Here is a 22,156-nt window from a genome sequence, read left to right as displayed (position 1 = left end):
CATCTAATATCTGCTTGAAATTCTCTCATCCTACCACATCCCTGGGAAATAGATAAAAATAATTTTAGCCGGCTTCCCCTTGTTCCTCCTTCTGACTTACTTAAACCAGTGCACACAAATACCTCCAATTCTCCCCTCCAGGCCTTTGTGCTATGGTCATACGTTTGTTTTCTCCATAAGTTAAATTATAAACTGCACAACACAATGTCACTTTAGTTTTTGCTTCAATAGTGAATTACCTTTTAAGGAAATTTAACTAATAAGAAAAATATTCTTTATATTTACCCATGTGGTTACCAGTTTCAGTGCTCTTCATTCTCATGTGTGAACCCAGGTTCCTATATGGAATAATTCTACTAAAAAGATCTTCTTTATCATTTCTTATAGTACAGCTTGATACAGTTTTGTACCTCTGGGCACGTCCTTACCCACCTTCCACCATCCACTGGTACAGTCATCTGTACCTCAGCCCTACAGCCACCTCTTTATATATATGCTCTGCCTCTCTGTCACACACACACACACACACACACACACCACACACACACACACCCTCACTGTACCCTTTCTCCTGAGAAGGCTCCCATTTCTGGCCAGGAAGACCCATCAGAAGTAAATATCTAATGAGCTGCCCTGTTTCAGGGCATGTGAAGGAAGGACCCCCATCAAGCCTCAGAATCCCAGCACATTTGAGTGGTGGAGGCCCCAAAGAAGATCTGCTCAAAGGACACACAATGACATGGAGACGTACTGCTCGTTAGATTTCCCCCTCCTCCTAAGAATGAGGCATTCCCCACTCCCCTTCAACACCGCAAATCTTATATTACAGAGACTTACCTGTATCAGGGGCACAGGCCTCATCTGCTTTGGCACCATTATCCACAGTCTGTATGTCGGCATCTGGGGAGTAAAAAGATTTAAGAACCAGCTTACGTTCTCCAGCTTCTTAGAGAGGCAGGTAGGGAGCCTTCTCACGGGGCCTGCATCACTTGACTTGTGTGTCTCTGAGTATCAGCTAGGTTCATAGTGATTGGTTGGGGTTGACTGTGTCTCCCTCATTATAGCCCAAACTCCAAGAAAATAGTGACCACAACTTACCTTCCTCTGGCCTCTGACACGCCTGGGCTCTTCCAGCCTGGGTACATGAGCTGAATGTGTTCCATCTAAATGCTTCTCGCAGACTTTGCAGAAGGCTCTCTACCCCCTGCCACATATTATTTTATGCCTCCTCTTCCCTCCCGCCCAACCTTCCTTCTGAGCCTGGGTGCAGGAATTCTGCTCCTCTTTATTCCTTTGAGAGCCATCAGACATGGTTTCCCTATGGGGAAAGGAGTCCTGGTCCCCTAGCTCTCATTTCCACCCTGTAAGGAAGTTACTCTGCACAGGGGACCCCCAAGAGTGCCGCCTGGGGCTGTGGCAAGCGCATTACAGGTGCAACATCTCCCTTCCATCTTGGGGAATGTTGGTCTGTGTACCTGGGCCACTGGCCTCATTGCCGGCCTCCTCCGTTGGGTGGTCAGGGGTCTCCTGTCTGGGCTTCTGGCTGAAGGCCAGGAAGAGGTGCGTGCTCAGTGGCTGAGGAAGGTCCACCTCCAGGTATGCCCTCATGAACAGCTTGAAGACATCATAGCTAATTGGCTGAGGAAGAACAAAGAGGGAAAAGTCAGTGCCGAGAAGCAAAGGGACAGAGACAAAGGAGAGAAGAGAAACTGGGGGACTGGCAGGTGAGAGAAATGAAAGCAGAGCAGAAAGAAGTGTGGTGATGGGTGAATGCTGGAATGAAAAGGCCAGGAGGTGACGGAGAATGACAGGCACGGGGAGCAGGCAACTGGCTACAAGAAAGAGAAAACACTGATGGTTGCATGTTGGTACTCACAGGAGGCTTCTATAACAAGGCGTGTCTAAAACTAGTTAGAAAGGGGGTGATGGGCAGCAAGCACTGGGCATGGAGGGTTCTGCCCACAACCAGACTGCTCTCTAATAGCAGGACTTGGTCAGTGCCCTGGATCCTAGTTAAGATGAAGAAGGATGTAGCTGAAAACATGGTAAAAAGATGGGTCTTCTGCAGTGTCTCCATTTCTGCTTGTGTTATGAGGGATGGGATTCCTGAGTATTTGGGTCTCAGAAAATAGGAAAAGACAGGCTCAATCCTTCATTACTTTTATAACTGACCTTCACTGGAGGAACCTCAAGATAACAGGAGAGGGTATGTGTCTGGCTCAGCTGCTCTCTAAACATGTCCTTGTGAAGGTTTTAGGCACTAGGAGAAGAGCAGAAAGCCAAGGACAGAAGGTAGAATCAAGAAACGTGCCAAAAACTAGAAACTCTCTCCCACTACTGCCTGGCTTATGGTCCCAGGCTGGGAGCAGCCATGCCAGAAAGGGCTGCTGTACTCAGCAAACACTCAACAAAGACAGTTTGCAGTGAGTCATCACTGGCTCGTGCTCTGATGGCATCAGATTCTTCATCGAATCGGCAGATGCTCCTGGAAATCACTGAGGAAGCTCTACTCGAAGATGTGCCGTGCAGGCTTTTGTAAATAACAACAGCCATGAGAATAAAATCCCTTTCTGGGAGCCTATTTGGTTCTCCTTCCAAAATGTTGATAGCATTTAACCCCTTGTCTCTTCTAGAAAATCTGGGAGCCTTTCCAGAACCACAAGCCAGTTTGAATTTTTACAATCAGGTTTGGGATACAAAGTTTTGGCCCTAAAAACAAGCCATGCCCTGGTCCCAACGGCAGGGAGCTCACATAGCATTTTCTACCTGCCCCAGGTGGGGTTGTCCTATACGTCTCTTTTGCAGAGTGGAGGAAGCCTGATTTGGTTGAACAGAGAGGATAACGTAGACTCTTAGGAGGTTATGGGATCTCGAACCAAATGGTGGACTCACGTTTTTCTGACAACCACCAGTCTCTATCTCTCTTGTCTTTTCTGCCCCTGAGTCTCTGTGTCTCTCTTTGATACTTTTTCTGTCCTTCTCCATCTCCACAGCCTCGTCACCTCAGAATGTCTCTTCCTCACACATCTTCCTCTTTTTCACCAGTCTCTGATGGCATAATCCTTTCCTCCTACTTTCCAAGTGGAACCCACCCACTCTGACCCTTGATTCCACCCTCTCTACATCTGAAGGCATCTCCCAGCATGTGTTTCTCTACCTGCAAGCATGTTCAAGGGCGTTGCTCCAAAGAAATGTTACTGGCATTTCTAGCCTGTCCTTCCCTTCCCCTTCAGCATCCTCCAGCCAGACCACACCAACCCTGTCACCTCCTTAGTCCCATGTGCTCTGGCTTCTGGCCCATCACCTCTGAGCCCACTGTCCTGAAGGTCATAGGTTCAGTTGTCTCTTTTCAGACTTGCTTGTCTTCGGCTTCTCTGTAGCATTCCATCCTCTTTTCTTGAAACCTTCTGTTTTCTGTGGTGTTGTGCTATTTTGGTTCTCTTCATTCGCTACTTTGACTAATTGCTGATGTTACTGTCCTTATTTTAAAAGGGTCTCTTTGCACTGTCTTTACCGTCACACGATTTTAATCGACAAGTACTGTTTACAACATCCAGTTGACCCTTGAACAACACAGGTTTGAACTGTGCAAGGCCACTTACATGTAGAATTGTTTCAATTAATACAGAACAATACTATAAATGTCTTTTGCTTATGATTTCCTTAATGACTTTCTGTGTTCTCTAGTTTCCTTTACTGTAGAATACAGTACAGTATATATAATACAAATAACATAGAAAATGTGTGTTAATCTACTGTTTATGTTAAAAGTGGGGCTTCCAGTCAACAGGAGGCTATTTGCAGTTAAGCTTTCGGGGAGTTGAAAGTTATACATGGATTTTCAACTGTGCAGGGGGTCAGTGACCCTAACCCCCACGTTACTCAAGGGTCAACTGTAGTTTTGAGCTCCAAAGTATCCTGTTAATCTTTTTTGGTTAGCATCAAACGGAGAACTATCAGCATAAAATAGTTCTGGAAAAAAGACTATACTATACTATGTCTGGAAAAGACAGTTTAGCTAAACAAAGCCTAACATGATGCTCTTAAAAAAACCAAAGCTGAAAGATCATCAAACAAGATCAGTGTGAGATTTAGGAGACCCCATGACTGGTCTCAGCTCTACCACATTTCGTCTGCTTTGTGAACCTCAGTTTCTTTGACGGCAAATTGGGGAAAATGAACTAAAAGGTCTCAAGTTCTAAACTTTTATTATCCTCCTCCCTGAACTAGCTCCTCTTCCTATCCTTGCTGTTTCTGTTAATGTCAATGACACCATTATTCTCCCAATATTCTAGGCTCAGCTTTGAACCTCCAGTCGTCTGAGATTAGGTCTTGTCCCTTCCTTCTGTTCCTTGTTCTTTTGTAATGTCTGTCACATTCAGTCTTTCCTGTGTGTCCACTGTCCATCTGCTACCACCCTGACCAGAAGGCCATTGAAGGCCCAATGTTCCTCATTTCAGACTTCTGTTTCTTGCATCCTACCTGGTCCACTATAGTACTTCTCAAAGGCTTCCTTGCCTCTACCCCATTTGTCAGTCATCTCTTCTCATCCATCCTTGCCAGACTGATCTTCTTAAAGCACAATTCTTATCAGATTGCTTCTCTGCTCTAAAACTTTCCATGGCTTCTAATTGCCCACAGGAGAGGTGAGATCAGTTTTAAAATCATGTTCCCTTCTATAACATTTAAGCATGCATTCCCATTTATCTTTACTTATAAATTATATACATGTGCTATTGTGTTCCTCTAATACATTATAAAATATACACAAGAGAATAAATTAGAAAACAGAAGTTAGATGCGATAAAAATTTATGTAAATAGAAGGTCTAATTTGTAGTGTTCCCACATTCCAATAGATCATCCTGTGTCCTCCTTGAGTCCTCTGGGATTTATAACCCTCCCATAATCCCATTCCAACCTAAATTTGTAGCTACTTCAAGTACTGAGATCATTCTGGTCTGTTCTCCTATAATTCCCTATGTGTACCTCCACATTCTATCCATGCTGATCTCCATGTTCTTTCCTGATCAAGCCTCCATGCATACCACATAAACTGCTTCCTTCTCTACCTGTTAAAATTCTAGTTATCCTTTAAGGTCCAATCCATATGTGGCCTCTTTCGGGAAGCCTAGTAAGATTTCCTGTACCTGAATTTATGCACTTTTCCACTTCAGTTCCTATCTGCTGCCTTCTATTAATATACAGTTGTTCGTGACATATGTACTCTTAGTTCCTCAATTAGATCTAGAGCTCTAGGAAGGTAGTGAAATATCTTATTTTATCTAAGTATCTTCCACACCACCTATAATAGTGTTTTCTGATAGGTATTGTAGTGGATATTGGGTTTTTCACTGGCACACTTGGCTGTCATCGATTATTGCGGGTTTGATTCAGTCAGTATATATGTACTGAGCCTCCTCGGTACAAGAAACACCTTAAGGAACATATCTAAGAAATACACATGGGTCTATACCTTCAAGAAACTCAGGTATTAAAATAATTCCAATACAGGATCAATAGTGGTGACTGCCATAGGAAAAGAACTGACAAACTTATGATAATTTAGAAAACAATGTCCAACCATTCATGACCATATTCTGAGCAACAGGATGGCACAGAATAAGCCCAGAAACAAAGGTCATTCATATCAGAATAGCCTAGATCTCCTCATGTCACTGATGCTCTGAAAGTTCAGTGACTTGCCCCAGCCACCTAGCAGCAGAGGAAAACCAGAAGCCCGATCTTATGACTCCTAGTCTAGTGCTCTTGTTACCATATCTGTTCTGGGTCCCAGGGTTAACATATGGCTCCCTGCCACTCTCTCCAGGAACCTCAAGTACAGTAGGCAAAGAAATGTGACTGTGTGCCACTCTCCAAGTTATATCTGGGTTGTGACAGAGTAAGTTCTTTATAAGCACAAGCCAGGCTCAGAGTAGCTGCTCTGAATGTGTGATAGGTACAAAGTAGTTTACTATGGCAAAACCAGATAAACAAATACTATGAGGCATATTAGCAATTCTCTGAGCTCTGGAGTAACATGCTAGCCACTGCCATGGCACAGGCCTGTTTTTTACCCCAGAAACTGCAACTTCCACATAGGAAACAGCTGGACAATGGCTGTTTCTGCAATCTGTTTAAAGTGCTAATTCTTATACAGGTTAAGAAGGGAGGGAACTATATGGACAGCTTACTGTGCATTGGGCAGTTTATGTACATGTTCTTCAGTCTTACAACAACAGTGTGAGGTGGGACTGTTACTGCCATTTTGTGGATGAAAAAGATTCTGAAAACATAAATAACTTGCTCAAAGTCATAAAGCAAGTGACCGAGCTGGGCTTTATGTTTACGTATCTCTTAGTCTAAGATCATAGGGCCACCAAAGCCACCTTCCCTCTTCTGTTCCACTGTGTTCTTGTCCACTTTCTGGCTGTCTTCTGCCAGGTGGGCTGATGGGTAAGGGCATTGTTGTTATGGCCAGATGCAGTGCTCCACTCTGCAAACTTTAAAAAAAAATGTTTATTTATTTTGAGAGAGAGAGAGAGAGAGCAGGGGAGGGGCAGAGAAAGAGGGAGAGAGAGAATCCCAAGCAGCCTCTGAGCCGACAAAGGGGCTCGATCCCACAAACTGTGAGATCATGACCCAAGCTGAAATCAAGAGTCCGATGCTTAACCGACTGAGCCTGCCAGGTGCCCCTCACTCTGCAAGCTTTTATTCCTCGCCTTGCTTCTGTAGCCATCTGCCCCTTCCCACAACTGACTCATTCCTCCTTGAGACATTTTAGCAGCAGTAAGCCATCAAGCTCTAGAGAAATTAAATTCTTTTTGTTTCCCCAACCCCGTGCCGGGACATTACACCTACTAGAAGCCAGCTGCACTGTGAGAGAGAATAAAATCAGAGCGGCAGAGCTTCCCTGGGACACCACAGTGCCAGGCATTCAAAAAGTGGGGGCCAGCATGATGGAGGCGGGGGTGGCAGCAGACTCCTCACAGCCAAGCTGCTCTCTGCTTCTGAAAGCTCCCCATGGCCTTCACACCCTCAGTGGCCCTGACCACATTGTTCCCCTCCCACTCTTCAGCCTCAAGGCTGACGGGCTCATTAGCAGCCCCTACCCTTCTTTGTTCCGGTGTTTTGGATGGGGTAGTGGGAGGGGCAAGAAGTTCTTTGCTGGCTCCGCCATCTTCTCTGCATGGCTTCTCCTCAGGAATGTTCTTTGAAAGGGTTCATTCTCAGTCTGGGTCCTGTACTGGCAACCTTCCTCTTGCTTCATTCTCCTAATGATTGGAGCATTTTATCCAAAGCCCCCACTCAGGTGTACCTTGAGGACATGTACTTTGTTGATTCACTGCCAGTGTCCAGCAGAGAAGGGGCTGACTCAAGATTTGTTGAAAGGATGACAATACAAACAAATAAGTGACCAGCATCATCTCAAGTTTCTCCTGTTCATCAGTCATTTTTCAGCAATTAGCCCTCATAGAAGGACCCAGGAACAGGGAAAAGGAAGTTGAGTTTAAAACATTCTGGGGAAAGGAACCAGAAAGGAAATAATAGTAGGTACCATTTTTTAAGTGTCCCATAAAGTGTTAGACATTTTGCAAAAAGTATCCCATTCAATCTACTCATCTGTAAACTTCAACGTCTTTGGTTGTTGTTATCTTCAGGTCAGAGATAAGGAAACTGAGGCTCCAAAAGGTGAAATATTATTTCACCTTTCACCCTGTGGATACTGAGGGAGAAACATTCCAGGAAAAGGAAAAGGCAAATGCAAAGGTACTGAGGTTAGAGCAACCTTGGCTTATTTGACAGCATCAAAGAGGCTAATGTGGGCTGTAAATGAATGAGGAGAGTAGCAAGAGATAAGGTTAGATGGTAATGACTTTGATTTTAACTCTGAGTCGAGGCGGGGGGGTGGTGGGGACCATGAGGGTCAGAGCAGTGAGATGATCTGACTTAAGTTTTAACAGACTGCTCAGGATGTGTGCAAAGAATAGACTTTAAAGGTCCAGACCAGAAACAGGGAGCCTAGTTAGGTGACTGTTATAATAATCTGGGCAAAAGGTAAGTGGTGAGATGTGACTCGATTTTGGATATATTTTGAAGGCCTAAGTTAGGGTTTGCTGATGAACTGGATGTTGGATTGAGAGGAAAAGTCAATGATGACTCTATAGTTTTAAACTGAAGAGCTTGAAGAATGGGGTTATTTACTGAAATGGGGAAAATTGTTGGAAAAATCGGCTTTACAGGGGAATATCAACAGGCTCAGTTTAGCTCATGTTAGTCTGAGATACTCTTTTGATTGTTAAGTGGAAATGTTAAGTCCAGGGGTTAAAAGGAAAACCACAAAGAGTGTAGTGTCCTAAAATCCAAGTGAAGAAAGTGGAGGAGGATGTGATCAACTGTGTCTAATGCTGTTGAATAAAATGACTATTGAGTTTTGGCCACATGGAGATCCTTCACTGTCTTCAGTAGTGGTTTTAGTGGAGGAGTGGGGGTTATGCTCTGATTGAAGGGCTTTCAAAAAGTGGGAAGAAGAGAAATTGGAGTAAGTGACTATAGAAAAATCTTTGAGCAGTTTTCTATAAAGGACAGGAAAGAAATGAGGTAACTGGAGAGAGAACTGGAGTCAGAAGAATATTTTTAACATTGGACAAATAACAGTCAGTTTTTATGTTGATGGGAAAAACCCAACAAATAGGGGAAAGCCGATGTGAAGGAGATACATAAACAGAGAAAGCAATGCCTGTCAGCAGACCAGAAGAGAATGAGAATGAGTATATACATAGAGGGGTGGAACTTAACTAGGAACATGGAGAGTTCATCCCTAGTTACAGGAGAAAAGATACAGAGGTGGGTGAGGATCTCATAGAAGATCTCTTCTGATTATTTCTATTTTTTCAGTGAAGTAGAAAGCATGGTTGATAACTGAGAATGAAGACAGGAAGGCAGAAAGATTTGAAGAGAGAGAAGAAGGTATAAGGTAGTCTTCTAGGTCAGTGAGATGGTGATTAAACTTGGCAAACATAATTCCAGGGAGCACCAATACCTCACTTGAGATTTAGGAGAAAATATGTTGATAAGCAAGTCCTTCAAGATGAGCTAAACTTCTAAGAGGGGAACAAATTATAGAAGGGCTGGAAACTAGGGCTAAAAGCTTGAAATGCAAACATTCTTACCTCATGCGGATCATATTGTTTGAGGCTCCCACCCTCATTAAACTCAGCCAAGACATCCTTTATCTTCTTGGAAGAATCTGGAGAGACATAATCCACATATGAAATATTGGGATCTGGGCCAAGTAAATTCTCTCTGCCTAACCTTGGTTATGATGGAGCAATCCCTCATTCCCAAGACTATACGGAAAAATGTCACCCTTATCTGCATTTCTGCCCTCTTCTTTTTTTCAGTATAGTCTCTCTCCTGCTGTATGAATTATCTTTCTAAAACACAAATGTGATCAGATCATGTTCTTGTTCAACACACTTCAGTGACTCTCAATTTTCCCAGGATAAAGCTTAACTCCCTTAGCTTGGCATACGAGTATGTGGTGATCTGCCTTAGCCTATTCTTTATCTCTTACTTTAACCTTCCCCTCATCCCACTTTCAAATACATAAAACCACATTTCCAGAAATCCCTGAATACACTATTATTCACTCATTCATTCTTGGAGTCGTTTCTCTATACTGTAAACTTCACTCAATTCTTGGTACCCAGCTTAAATGTCAACTCCTTTGTAAAGTCTTCTTTTATCAGTTAAAGTTGATTATTCCCTCTCCAGGCTCCCACATGACTTGTACATAACTCTGTAATAGTACTTGTCATATACTGTTCTAATATTTATTAACCTGCCTTTCTTAACACATCTCCTGTCTCAGTTCTACCTTGAGAGCTGTACTTGGCTAGTGAGTCTTTCTACATCACACAATGTCTGACACGTAACTAACGTTCAGAAAACCAATATACTAGATTATTGCATAAAATCTGAGCAGAAATTTTAAAACATTTAAAATTTTCTTGATTAAAGAGGATGAATGGGCATTAAGCCCAGTGATGCTCTGTCCTTGGTGCTGAAACAGAGACTCGGGATTCATGAAGCACGGTGATTTAGAAATTTCTACTTTCCATAGGAAATAATTTGGAAACTCTCAGAGAAAATGTTGGCTGTTTCTTCTTTTGGGTTTTATTAGGAAATAGAGAGTCTAGAAAAAATAGTCAATAATTGTCATTATAAACACATCCTGAGTGTAACCTGTGTAGTTACCAGAAACTCAGAACATCAGAGAAAACTACAGTCTCTGTGCTTTCCTTGTCTTGCAGTATTATGGATAGTGAAGAGCTTCCCAAGCTCCATTACTGCCACAATTTGAACATCTGAGCAAAGGGCAATGTCATTAAAAACTGACATAATGTTCCTTGGTGTTCAGTCTCTTTGTACAGAGGGCTACACTCTCATAGGCCTATATAAAGTAGATATGCTCATGGGCTAGGCTGTTCTCCATGGCTCTGCTGACTTGGATTCAATCAAGCACAAGTTATAATCATTTCAGGACCAAGAAATACTGAAATGCCACAAGAAAACGTTGATGTTGCCTAAAAATGGACATTTCTTCCTGAAATTCAAAACAGATGTTGAAAAACTAATAGCTCAGTGAGATCCAGGCAGCAGATGTCATCAATTTGGGCTGCTTCCATTCAATTCAGAAAATGCTATGGAGGGTGAGATGTTGCAAGGTACTGCTGATGAACTAGCTGGGAAGATGATCTGAATAATTGTGGTAATGATAGCTACCTCTTATTGGAGCCTTTACTGCACATTCTCATTCTCATATTCTCCCGTGCCAATGCATGCACATTTGGTTAAATTTTCTTCAGTTTACACATAAAGAAGCTGAAATTCAGAAAAATTAAGTGACTTGCCTAAGAGGGTTTTAGTTCAGGTCTAGTTTGGCTCAAAGTCTATATTACGGGCCCTTAAGCACTATTTACTATTACTTCCCAAACACTTGCTAACAAAGGAAAAGTGTAATTAATGCTGTAGCAATAATATGAAGCTCTAGGAAGCACAGAGCAGAGAAGCAGAATGAGCAGGAAAGAAGTAAAATTAGGGTAACAGCAAGTTTGGGTGGGGACCAGGGATGTCCCATACAGTAGGCAGCATTTGAGGTGTGGTGTAAAGAATGAGTGAGATTGAAAGGCAGACATGAAGTGAAAAGGGTATTTTAAGAAGGGACAGGGTGAACAAAGATGCAGAGACAGGTATCACAAGACACGTAGGAAAACTCAGAACCAGAGAGTAGTTTGGGGCCAGATTTGTTGGAGTTTTGAGTGCCAAGCTAAGGACATTGATTTGAAATTGTTGAAGATTTTCTGAATAGTGAAGTGACATAACCAAGTCTCTTGTTTTCTAAAGGCCACTCTGGCAACAGAATGGAAGAGAGCTTAGAATTAAGCCAGAGTTGAGTTAACATTACACATAAATTATATTCAAATCATCCTATGGGCAGCCCAATTATGTAGAAAAGACTGCAATTTAGAATCTATTTTAATGGGAGATTTTCAGGTCAGCTAGAGTGGCCAAATCTGGGTTGCATTTAAAAGTGCAAATTGGGAAGCATGGATACCTTTGGTGTGGCTTCTGCAAGAGTAGTATAGAGCCAGTATTTTGATTGAAAACCAGGGGAATGATGTCACTTGAATTTCTACTCTTGCTATTATTGTCACATTTTGGAGATTCCACAGTTCATCCTAGCAGAAGTCCTTTGGTTCTAAAGTGCTATGGATCTATTTACAAAATCCTGATTTATATTTAAATGAATGGTATAAATGTGTGCTATACACACACATACATGTATATATACATGTATTTCCATCATATTGTTCACATTCAAATAAACAGGTTTTAAAAAGAAAAATAGAGAAGGCATTTATTTTTAAATCTCTGAGCAATAGCCTAAAATTAAATAGAAAACAACAATCCAAGAGATTACTGGTTCCTAGATTTCCATGAGGGGTGTTATTCACCACACATTTACTTCCATTTTTTCACTGGCTTTAATGAGCTCATAGTGTCAACACCTGTCCTTTTTTAAAAAGGGAGACAATCTAATTCTCAAAGTTGAGACCCATTACTTTCTCCTGGGATGTCCTTTGATATTTTATTAGTCTTATTCTCCATGGGTTTCTGGGCTGAGTTTCTATTTGCCTGAGGACTAAATGGCCACTGCTCCATTCTGTTTCGTCTGAAGACAGCTAAGAACAATGAGGGACCTCTTCAGAGCCTTCCTTGATCTGAGTGTAGGTGCCATCTGTGGGTCCAAATGCACAACCTCAGGAAAAAGCTCCCTGTCAAAGCCTGTACAGTAGGTAACACTACCACCTGACTCAGAGGAGATCCAGTTCTATTCCTAAGTGTCTATAAAAGGGCCATGTCCACAATTCTTTGCAAGAACTCCTATTTTGTTGAGTGCTTACTGCATGCTAGGCACTGCTGTAGTCATCTTATGTGTTTTATTTAAATCTCCACAACTATCCTCTAACATAGTAATGGTCCTTATTTTAGACAAGAAAAAACTGAGGCTTAAAAAATTTAAATGGCTCTTTCAAGGGCACACAGCTAGTGAGTGGGTGACTCTGATTTTTAGCATATCTGGTAATGTGACTCAGCTATTAGATTTACTGGCTACATGAACACTGGTAAATCAGAAAATAAGGCCCTCCTCCCTCTATGACAGCACCCAGCAAACCTGGCCACATGTGAGAATCACCTGAGGAGCCCTACATACATTGAAACCCAGGCCTCAGCTCAGACCAATTAAATCAGCATTCTTTGCAAACTGAGGAATACAATATATTTTAAAGCTTCCTGCGGGTTCAAATGTACAGTTAAGGTTAAGAACTTGTTCCATTAATGTAATTTTATTGTTAGAAATGACAATTACCTTAAGAAGCATCTAAACTCATTGGATAACTATTGCAAAAGGGAAAAAAAAGTTTATAACTCTGCTAAGTCTGAAATCACCATGCTTGGCAGACATTCTCCATTGTTTAAGTGGACAACACTAAAGAACTTTACCCAACAGGTCAGCTTCTTCAGCTTCGTGGCACGCTAGGGATACATTTTATATTAACCCATCATCATCATGTTTTACCCCAAATCAGGGGTTAAGAAGGCTCTTTTCTGCGATCAAGGTCGCTAGTAGTAACAACTACCCTAAGAAGTTTCAATCCAAAATTGTCTCTTCATGCTTTATGTGCCAGGAATTCTGGGACGATAACCAAACACTTGTTCCTAGTGTTTGAGCACATTTGAAGCCTTTTTAAGGAGAAAATTTGGCCCAACTCACAGGCACCTTCACTGCCACATTTGTGTGGGAGAGGGATGCCCTCCAACTGAATAAGCAGACAAATTAGGAACTTCAGTGTTTACAGGAGAACATCAGCTGTGCTGCCTGACCCAGACCCAAAGTTTATGGACCCTCCCTCTCTTTAGGAACACTGAGTATTTGAGAACCAGTCAGACCATTACAGTTTGAGATAACTATGAATCAACATTTTCAACTGTGAATCCGAAAACCCATAGATGAGAGTGAAATTCTAAGGTACATAATAACTTTCCATTCTCAATGTTCCTTAAGAGCATCTCAAACTGAACATGCCTCGGAACTGCCTGGGGATCAGCTTTAAATGCAGATTCTGATACAGTAGGTCTGAGTCAGGCCCAAAATTATGCATTTCAAATAATACCCTAGGTGACACTAATTATGCAGGTGCATGGACCTCGCTTTTGATGAGCAGGCCTTAAGCAATATTCTTGTATATTTGTGGTTGACTAGTCAGGCTTGCCTGTCACAACATAGACAAAAACATAACGCCGAGCCCAGAGGAATATATTCCATAGATTCAGAAGACCAAACATGAGTCAACCCCGGGAAGGAAAGACACAGAGAAGGGAAAAGGGAAAGCTGGCAAATGAAAAGGGGGATAAAAAAAACCCTAGATTTTCCTTCTTTCGGAGAAGGCAGGGACGTATGAATACATTTTCTAAGGAGTCAAGAACACAGTGAGATGAACAAAAGCAAGAGTGGAGTTTCCCAAGGGTTCTGGAAAGACAGAGGATGATTTCAGAACAGAGATGTCATATCCAGGAGAACTGCATCAAAAGGCTCACCTTTTCAGCCAAGAGGAATCAGACCCCAAAGCAGAATGTGAGAAGCATACATAAGAAGCCCAGCTTCCTAAGCACTGACATAATCTCCCAGCTACACTTTTCCTGTGCACGGTTTCTGCCCAGCATAGAGCCCACTGCCTGGCAGAAAATCAATGTTCAATAAAGATTCATGGAACAAAGGGGTACTAGGAAGGGAATTAGGGTTATTGTGCTTGTCCCATACACCCCATATTTCCAGGGGAATATGGAGAAAATCGAGACCAATTGTTGTCAGCCTTGGCTGCATGGTGGAATCACCTGGAGGAACTTTAAACACGACTGATGTCTGGACCCTGGGGTGGGGGTATGTGTGGGCAAGGCATTGGACTAGTTCAAAGTCTCCCAAGTATCTTCCAGGCTGAGGACCCCTGAGGCCCACCAAGCCAACTACTGAGGGGAACCCGTGGAAGTGACTGACAGCTCTGCTACAGTGCTATGTATAGAATAAGAGAAAAAAACCTCACATTGAAGCAGAGGGAATTTGGGCTGATATAAGAAAACCAGCTTTAGGATACTGAGATTTTCTGACTCATCATAAGTGATCTGAATGGGTGGTATGGCTCAGATGCATAAGTAAAATTGATATCACTAGCAAAACTTCCCACTTTTTCTCCAAGTAATTTGGCCTCATCAGTCATAGCCCAAATGAAGGTGGAGAAATGGATCTGACAACCTGTACCTTCTCAACTAAAGGTACTAAGAGTATGGTCCCTGCACCACAGCATCAGAATCACCTGGAAACTTGTCAGAAACTCAGCACGTCTGAACTATCGTAGACCTACGGAGTCAGAATTGGCACTGCAACAAGATCTCCAGGAGATTCAGGTGCATATTCGAATCTGAGAACCATTGTTCCACATTAGACTCTCCCTATCCATAATTCTGTGACTGCTTGTGGGTAGAGTTTCAGTCATCATGATGAAAAGAAGGCCAGATATGCTGCAAGAGATGTGGGTGAGAAATAGCTATAGTTTTCCTTTCAAGATGGAAGCAGTGAGGCATGACCCTCTATAGGCCCAGGACTCCATGAACATTTGATTAACTCTCACTTCTGTAGCCCATATAAATAGTAAGGTGTCAATGAAGCTTACTTAGAGCCTTACATTGTTCTATAAACCAGCCCTAAACATTTTCTCTGACTCCCATATTAACACTGACAGGTTTGAATTTTGAGCTATAATTTACCTACATCTTAAAGTCAGAAACTTTGAATTGATCTGATTCTAATAAAATGTATTTCTGAAGAGCACAATTTACTGATTCATTCTCTTTAAATGTCTTTTTTTCCTTTAAATGTACTGTAAAATTTTGCTCTATTATAGTTTGACATATACATATATATATATATGTGTGTGTGTGTGTCAAATTTTAAAATTTCCCCCAGGTATAAAAAGTCTACAAAATCTAGCAACTATGGGCTGATGACTAAAATGTTTGGTATGTTTTCTTATATGCTTTTAATTCTTATAAGAATTAAAAGTTAAAGTGGATGCTGTCTCATTTTTTTTCCTTTTTCCCCCTTTCTGAAAAAGCTGATAGTTTCTGTCCTTGACAAATCATGGAAAAATAATTGCCTTTCCCCAAATACCAGGATTAAAAGGACAACAAGCCCTTTATTATCTGTATTTGAAGTTGTTAGGGGACGGTCAGTAGGAAGCCTCCCACGTGCTCATGCCCTCTGAGGTTGAAAAGAAAACTGTTTCAACATGGAAACTAAGTATTAGAAGGGCTAATGGTGGTCATTTAATCAAGTGGACATCCAGGGAAAGGCAACCCAATTGCTTTTAAGTCAATTCTATTTCATCTTGGCAGGTCTGACCATTAGACATCAATAAATTCTTTGCTTTAAGTCTTTCTTTGATCATTTCTTCCCACTGGTCCTAGGGCTACCTTCGGAAACCATTCAAAACTAACACAACACCTCCTCCCCACAATAGCACTTTTTGTTTATTTCTTCCCTTCTCCTGCAGATAGGCATAGTACCTTCAGGCATTTCTTCATAACCCTGCTGGGAGGCCCCTCACCATGATGGCGCCACTTCTCAAACAAGTTCCGGTTCATCCATGTATCCATTGTAAACTGTGGTGCCCAGGCTTAAATTCAGCTCTCAAAGAGGTCTGATCAGGGTAGGATAGAATGTGGATATCAGTTTGCCTTACTAGAAACTATGAGTCTGTTAATACATCCTAAATTCACAATCAGTGGTTTGATTAAATAAAATAATGTATCAAAAGAAATCTCTGCAACCCCTGAAAACCATGTTTCTGGAAAGTACTGAACAATACAGGAACACCCCATGGCATACTGTGTGCTAGCTAGTGTCTAACGATCTCCCTGCTCCTGTGGGAGCCACTCTCCCATGAGGCGTGCAGTCCAATTCCCAGCCCCATTGCGTTTGGGCCAGGCCTGGGACTGCTCTGACCAATGGAATGTGGAGATAGTTCTGTTCTAGGACCTCGGAGTCCAGGTGTTAAGGAGACCAACTTTTTTTTTTTTAAATAAATTTTTAATGTTCTATTTATTTCTAGGAGAGAGAGAGAGAGACAGCATGAGCAGGGGAGGGTCAGAGAGAGAGGGAGACACAGAATCTGAAGCAGGCTCCAGGCTCCGAGCTGGCTGTCAGCACAGAGCCCGACACAGGGCTCGAACCCACGAACCACGAGATCATGACCCAAGCGAAAGTCGGATGCTTAACCGACTAAGCCACCCAGGCGCCCCATAAGGAGACCAACTTTTATGCTCTCAGAGTCCTGGGCCACATGGAAGAAGTCCAGGCCAGCCTGCTGGAAAGATAGGCCACATGGCGAGGCCCTGGGAGAGGACAAAGCACTTGGAGAAAGAAATCCCATGGAGGAACACTGAGATAACAGCATGGGAGTGAATAAGCCCTGCTGGATCATGTGAGGCATCCCCCTTGAAGCCTCAAACATCAGGGAGCAGGGACTAGCTACCCCAGCTGTGCCCTGCCCAGATTCCTGAGCCACAGAATCATGGGCAAAAACAAAATGGCTGCTTCGACCCACCAAATTTTGAAGTTGTTTTGATGTAGCAGTAGATAACTGAATTGGATTGATAATTGTTAGGGTGAGGAGAAGAGCATATGAAATCGGCTAGCATGTCTGTTTTACACACACACACAGACACACACACACACACACAGACACACACACACACACACACTAGTGGTGGTTATCACTGGGAGACAGAATCACGGGTAGCTTTAAATTTCATCCTTCTGTTTTTCATTTTTATACTTGTTTTTATTTTGCAACACAAATATCCTTAACATCACATTATTATTTTTTTACAGGCACTTTACACTATTGACTCACATTAATCTTACCATATATATATCAACTATGTATGTGTGTGCCTGTGTACACGTAAAATAAGTATGTACATCTCCAAGGGCAGTTGTAACCTGGCTTCATCCCCAGAAGAAGGCCACCAGAGAAGGCACAGGGTTTACGTTATATAAACAGAATACACCAAGAGCCTCTTCTCCTGAAATTCTTGGCCTCTCCTACCTGGTAACCCTACTGGGGAAAGTTCTCAATTCTCAGGCTGTGCACTTCAGATATTCCACTACTGCAAAGCTCCTGTTTATGTAGTTATGGAAGAGCAGTTGCTATGGCGATGTGATCTGTCTGAACACCGGCATGTATCTAAAATTGGTAGAAGTGCCTTTTTCAGGGTTTCCTCTGAGGATTAATCATTTTCCAAGAACTGTGGCTCTTTCCCCTCTCCTGTTAGAACAGTGCACGAGCACCTTGTCCAGTCCCGGCACAGGACCAAATGAGGACGGGTCAGAGAAGGACAAAGCGATGGTTGGGGGGGGGAAACCCAAACCACAAGGAACCCCCTCCTACTAAACACTCTGGTTTCTTTTCACCCCCTGCCTCCCCTACTTCTCTGCCACATGTGGACCCCTCTGTCCCTCAGCTCCCTCCACCAATTACTCTTTTCCCCTGGTCATCTTTCCAGTTCTTCTGTCTTCTTCTGACTCCTTTCCCTCCTCCAAGCCCTGGTTACAGGCAGACCCATGGCCCTGTTTCCCACCTTCTCACCTCTCTCCTCATGTGCTTGCTCTCTGAAGTGACTTCACTCCCGTTGCTGATCTTTCCTTGCTGCCTCCACACAATGACTCCAAGTCAGAGCTGTCGCGCAGCCCTCCTTCCCACTCGCTTCCCGCCACCTCCCCTCCCAGGCCCAGAGGACACTGTATTTGGAAAGCAGTGCCCTCCACAATGGGGTCTTATCCTTTCAATTCTTGCCCCAAATCCCCTCTCACCACAAACACCACCGTGTTTTCTAGGTTCCCAGTATGTAACCTGCCCACAGCTCCCTGAAGGTCCCACGATGACTTTACCTCCTCCCTGCCTTCCCAAGCCACTTCCCCTGCCTGCAGTGCTCTCCCCTCCTCCCTTCTGCATCAGGAAGCCTCCCACCAGGCTAGGCTAAGTGGCCTCCTCTGTGCCCCACCCCCCCAGCACCTGCCATACTGAACATCCTTGTTCCAGACCTACCTATCTTTCCCTTCTAAGCTGGGAGCTTTCTGAGGGCCAGGATTGTGTCTCACCCACTGCTGGTTCAGCCTGGCATGTACGAATGCAAAAGTGGATGTGTCATCACCATCCCCAAGTCACACTCCCAAACTGTCCCCACTAGCCTTGAATACGAATGCTGGCATTTTCCACAGACTCACAGTCTTCAGGGGTATCTTGGCTAGCTTCCCATTCTGTGAATTTTGGTGATACTTTCCACCACAGCTTTCTACAGATCAGCGTTTGTTCGTTGTCACATTCACCACCCTAGCCCCACTCCTCAGTTCAGAAGAGATTTCGTCCAGAGGACTCTCCTCTACCTCCCTGATCTGGAAGATTCTATATTCAGGCCACCCCTCACATAGCCGCCAGATTCATGCTCTAAATGTTGCCACCTTGGTTCAAAACCCACACTCGGACCCAAGGCCCTCTGCTATCCCCATCCCTCCTATGGCCCCCTCCCCACCCTCCTCTCCTTCTCTCCATGTGGCCCAAAAGTTCTCCTTACCACCCATACACACCTTCTCTCTTTGTGCCTCTCCCGCTCTATTTCCATTGTTTCTACCCCTTCCCCCACCATCTACTACTCACATTTTAAAACTTATATCCTCCACAGAGTCCACCCAGCTAAATCCTCTGTTGTGAGTTAAATTGTATCCCCTCCCCGCAAATTCACATGTTGAAGTCTTGACCCCCAGCAGCTCAAAATGTGACCTTATTTGGAAATAGGGTCATTACAGATGTTCAGATGAAGTCATACTGGAATGGGGCAGGTCTAATCCAAGATGACTGTGCCCATAAAAAAGGGAAATTTGGATATGGAGACACATACACAGGGAGAACATCATGGAGAAACAGCGAGAAGACAGCCTTCTGCAAGCCAAGGAAAGAAGCCTAGAACACATTCTTCCCTCACAGCCCTCAGGAGGAATCAACCCTGCGGATAGCACTTGTAGCCTCCGGAGCCATTAGACACGTTCTGTCATCCTAAGCCACCCAGATTGTGGTGCTTTGTCACAGCAGCCTAGCAAACTAATACACTCCCCCATACCAGTTTCCCCTAGCTTTAAATTCCCTTCTCATTTATACAGTCAGTTCAGCCAGCTCTTCAGCAGAGGTATGTGCCTGCTGCCCTAAACCTGCTCTCTGTTTGTGTTAGGAGCACAGTTCTGATTCTCTAACAAGATTCTGATTCCTCAAAATTAAGCCTTTTCTTTACGCTTCTTTTTCATCCCTGACAGCGCTGATACTTTGCTGACCTACAGAACATGCTGAATTAAATGGAATTTACTCTGGAAGGGGATGACTGACCCCTTGTCAATACATTACGGAGTTTCTCTAAATCCATCAAGGTCAGACAAGAGGCCAGGAACTCCAGGGAGTCAGGAGGGAGACTGACCAGCAGTCCCATGGGGCCTCGGTTGACCATGGAGAACACAGAGTCATGGGTGTCAGGCCTCAGAGGAACAACAGAGAGAGATCATCTAGTCCAACCCTCTCATTTTTCAGAAGAGCATACAGGCTTTGGAGGTTAAGGGCTGTCACAATAGAGAGACCAAGAGCCAGAGCTGGCACACTTAGGCTCCCAGACCAGTGCTGTGGGCAAGGGCTGCTTGCCCTGTGAGGGGGGGGCAGACTGCCAAAAGGGCGTTCGAGGGCTACCTGGGAAAGCTCTGTGGGACAGGCCAACCTGCCATTGGCCTAGTGACTTACAAAAGCACCCAGTACAATTAATTAATGTGAAGGGAGAGGTGATTAGAACAAAGGGGCAGGGCAGGGAGCGCAGCTGAGAGTTCTGCAAAGCAAAGGGCTCCATAAGAAGCTGGTGCCACTGCATAATCACCATGGTGGCCATGTGTGTACAGAGCACAGTGGTCAGTTGGTGCTCCAGCCTCAGCAAATGCCTGTTCTGTCAGGATTAGGAGTGGCCTTTGGAGGGCACAGCCCATATGTGAGTATGAGCCTCACCACCACCGTACCTTGCTGAGTATGAACCTCACCATCACTGTAACTTGCTGCATTGCGATTGTTCCTGGGTGTAACTAATGGGAAACCTCTAGAACCTCTAGAACCCCAGTTGCAAGGCTGATTCAGAACAAAGTCAAGAAAGAGACACACATAAGAATTCTTCATCTTACTGAAAAAAAGCCTTGGGTCCAAACACAAGAGTACATTAAAGCCAATGATTGAGTATTGAGTAACACTGTAACCGTAAAGCCTGCAGCCTTTCAAAACTTATACTATAAACAGGTTTTAATCACTTGAGAAAATACAATATTATATTAGGCAGAAAATGCAGGCTAAAAAAAAGGTACTGTACACTCAGGAACTTTACAACCATGTAAAGTAATATGCACAGGAGGGGAGTGTTCCAAAATGCTCATAGAGTTTGGCTGTGTTTTTTAACCTACTCTTTATTTTTTCCCCTGTATATGCCAAATTTCTATGGTGAGCGTGTATCATTTATAGAGTGTAAAGATAATTGTTTTTATGTTTAAAGACACCGATTCTGTGTTTATAAGGAAATATAATCTGTCCAGCCCACCCTCATTCTCTGAGGCTTTGCACTGATTACTCCACTCGGCTCTCCAGAAATGGTCTCCCCAACCCAAGAGGAAATCCTGCCCCAGGTGGGTCAATCCATTTACTCACATTCTGAGTATTTCTGGAGTTGGTCAAATTCTTCTGGAGTAAGGGAGACCCACCGTTCTTCACTCATCTTTAACCTAGGGGTGAGTGCTTGAGGCCAGGGATGGAGTTTTGTTCACCAAGGTGAAGCTGAGGCCCAGCCCGGGGCCTGGCTCACTGAAGGTACGCGGTGGACAGGTTCTTCAGGAAACACAGAAGATCCACGTGTCTACGGCAGTAGTGGGCACGTTCATTGAGCAGATGAGAGAAGGCCTGTGCTACTCTTCCAACAGCATGCTTCTATCCGTAGTCAAGGCATTCAGAAATCCTTGCTTCTCCTGGGCAGATGTAGAAAAGACATCGTGAATGGGAGTAAGTACGTAAGTCATCCTATCTTATAAAAGAAATCCCCAGCTGTTCTCTGGGGTAAGACCTGCGGAAGGCAGTGGTTCCCACGGTGGGGGTGGATGTCTCCTCAGGAAGTCTCAAGAGGGTGTACAGACCAGACCAGCACAACTCTAGTTGGGTGGCCTGTCTGAATAGGTAGCCATACTCCTCAACTCAGGAAATTTTAAATGTCTCCCAAGGGAGGCGGTAGTAGGCCCACCTGAGGGCATCCTCAAGGCATGAAAACACCTCAGGCTGTCGGATGCCTCATGAGCAAGTAGGGACAGTACATATGTCATGATTTGAAAGGTAAGCTGGTCTCTCCACCATTACTGCGGACATTCAAATACCCCAATGTCTGGTTAACATCCTAGTGACTGAAGTGGTTTTCTT

At 43.7% G+C, this 22,156-nt stretch overlaps 1 protein-coding gene across 3 annotated transcripts in view; it reads right to left on the bottom strand.

Annotated features, from left to right (window-relative positions):
* DGKG (diacylglycerol kinase gamma) overlaps nucleotides 1–21,467 on the bottom strand; it is a 160,401-nt gene extending 138,934 nt beyond the window's left edge. For all 3 annotated transcript variants that reach the window (XM_077754424.1, XM_077754425.1, XM_077754426.1), the window contains exons 1-4: nucleotides 21,401–21,467; nucleotides 9,173–9,249; nucleotides 1,476–1,638; nucleotides 838–900 (exon numbers count right to left, since the gene is read on the bottom strand). In XM_077754424.1, the coding sequence (XP_077610550.1) occupies nucleotides 838–900; nucleotides 1,476–1,638; nucleotides 9,173–9,249; nucleotides 21,401–21,467 (370 nt within the window). The remainder of the gene's footprint in view (nucleotides 1–837; nucleotides 901–1,475; nucleotides 1,639–9,172; nucleotides 9,250–21,400) is intronic.
* Nucleotides 21,468–22,156: the final 689 nt, after the last annotated feature.

The sequence above is a fragment of the Crocuta crocuta genome, unplaced genomic scaffold (assembly GCF_008692635.1).
Source record: "Crocuta crocuta isolate KB4526 unplaced genomic scaffold, BGI_CrCroc_1.0 scaffold70, whole genome shotgun sequence".
NCBI lineage: Eukaryota > Metazoa > Chordata > Mammalia > Carnivora > Hyaenidae > Crocuta > Crocuta crocuta.
The sequence above is the reverse complement of the archived record's forward strand: the minus strand, read 5'-3'. Positions and strand labels throughout refer to the sequence as shown.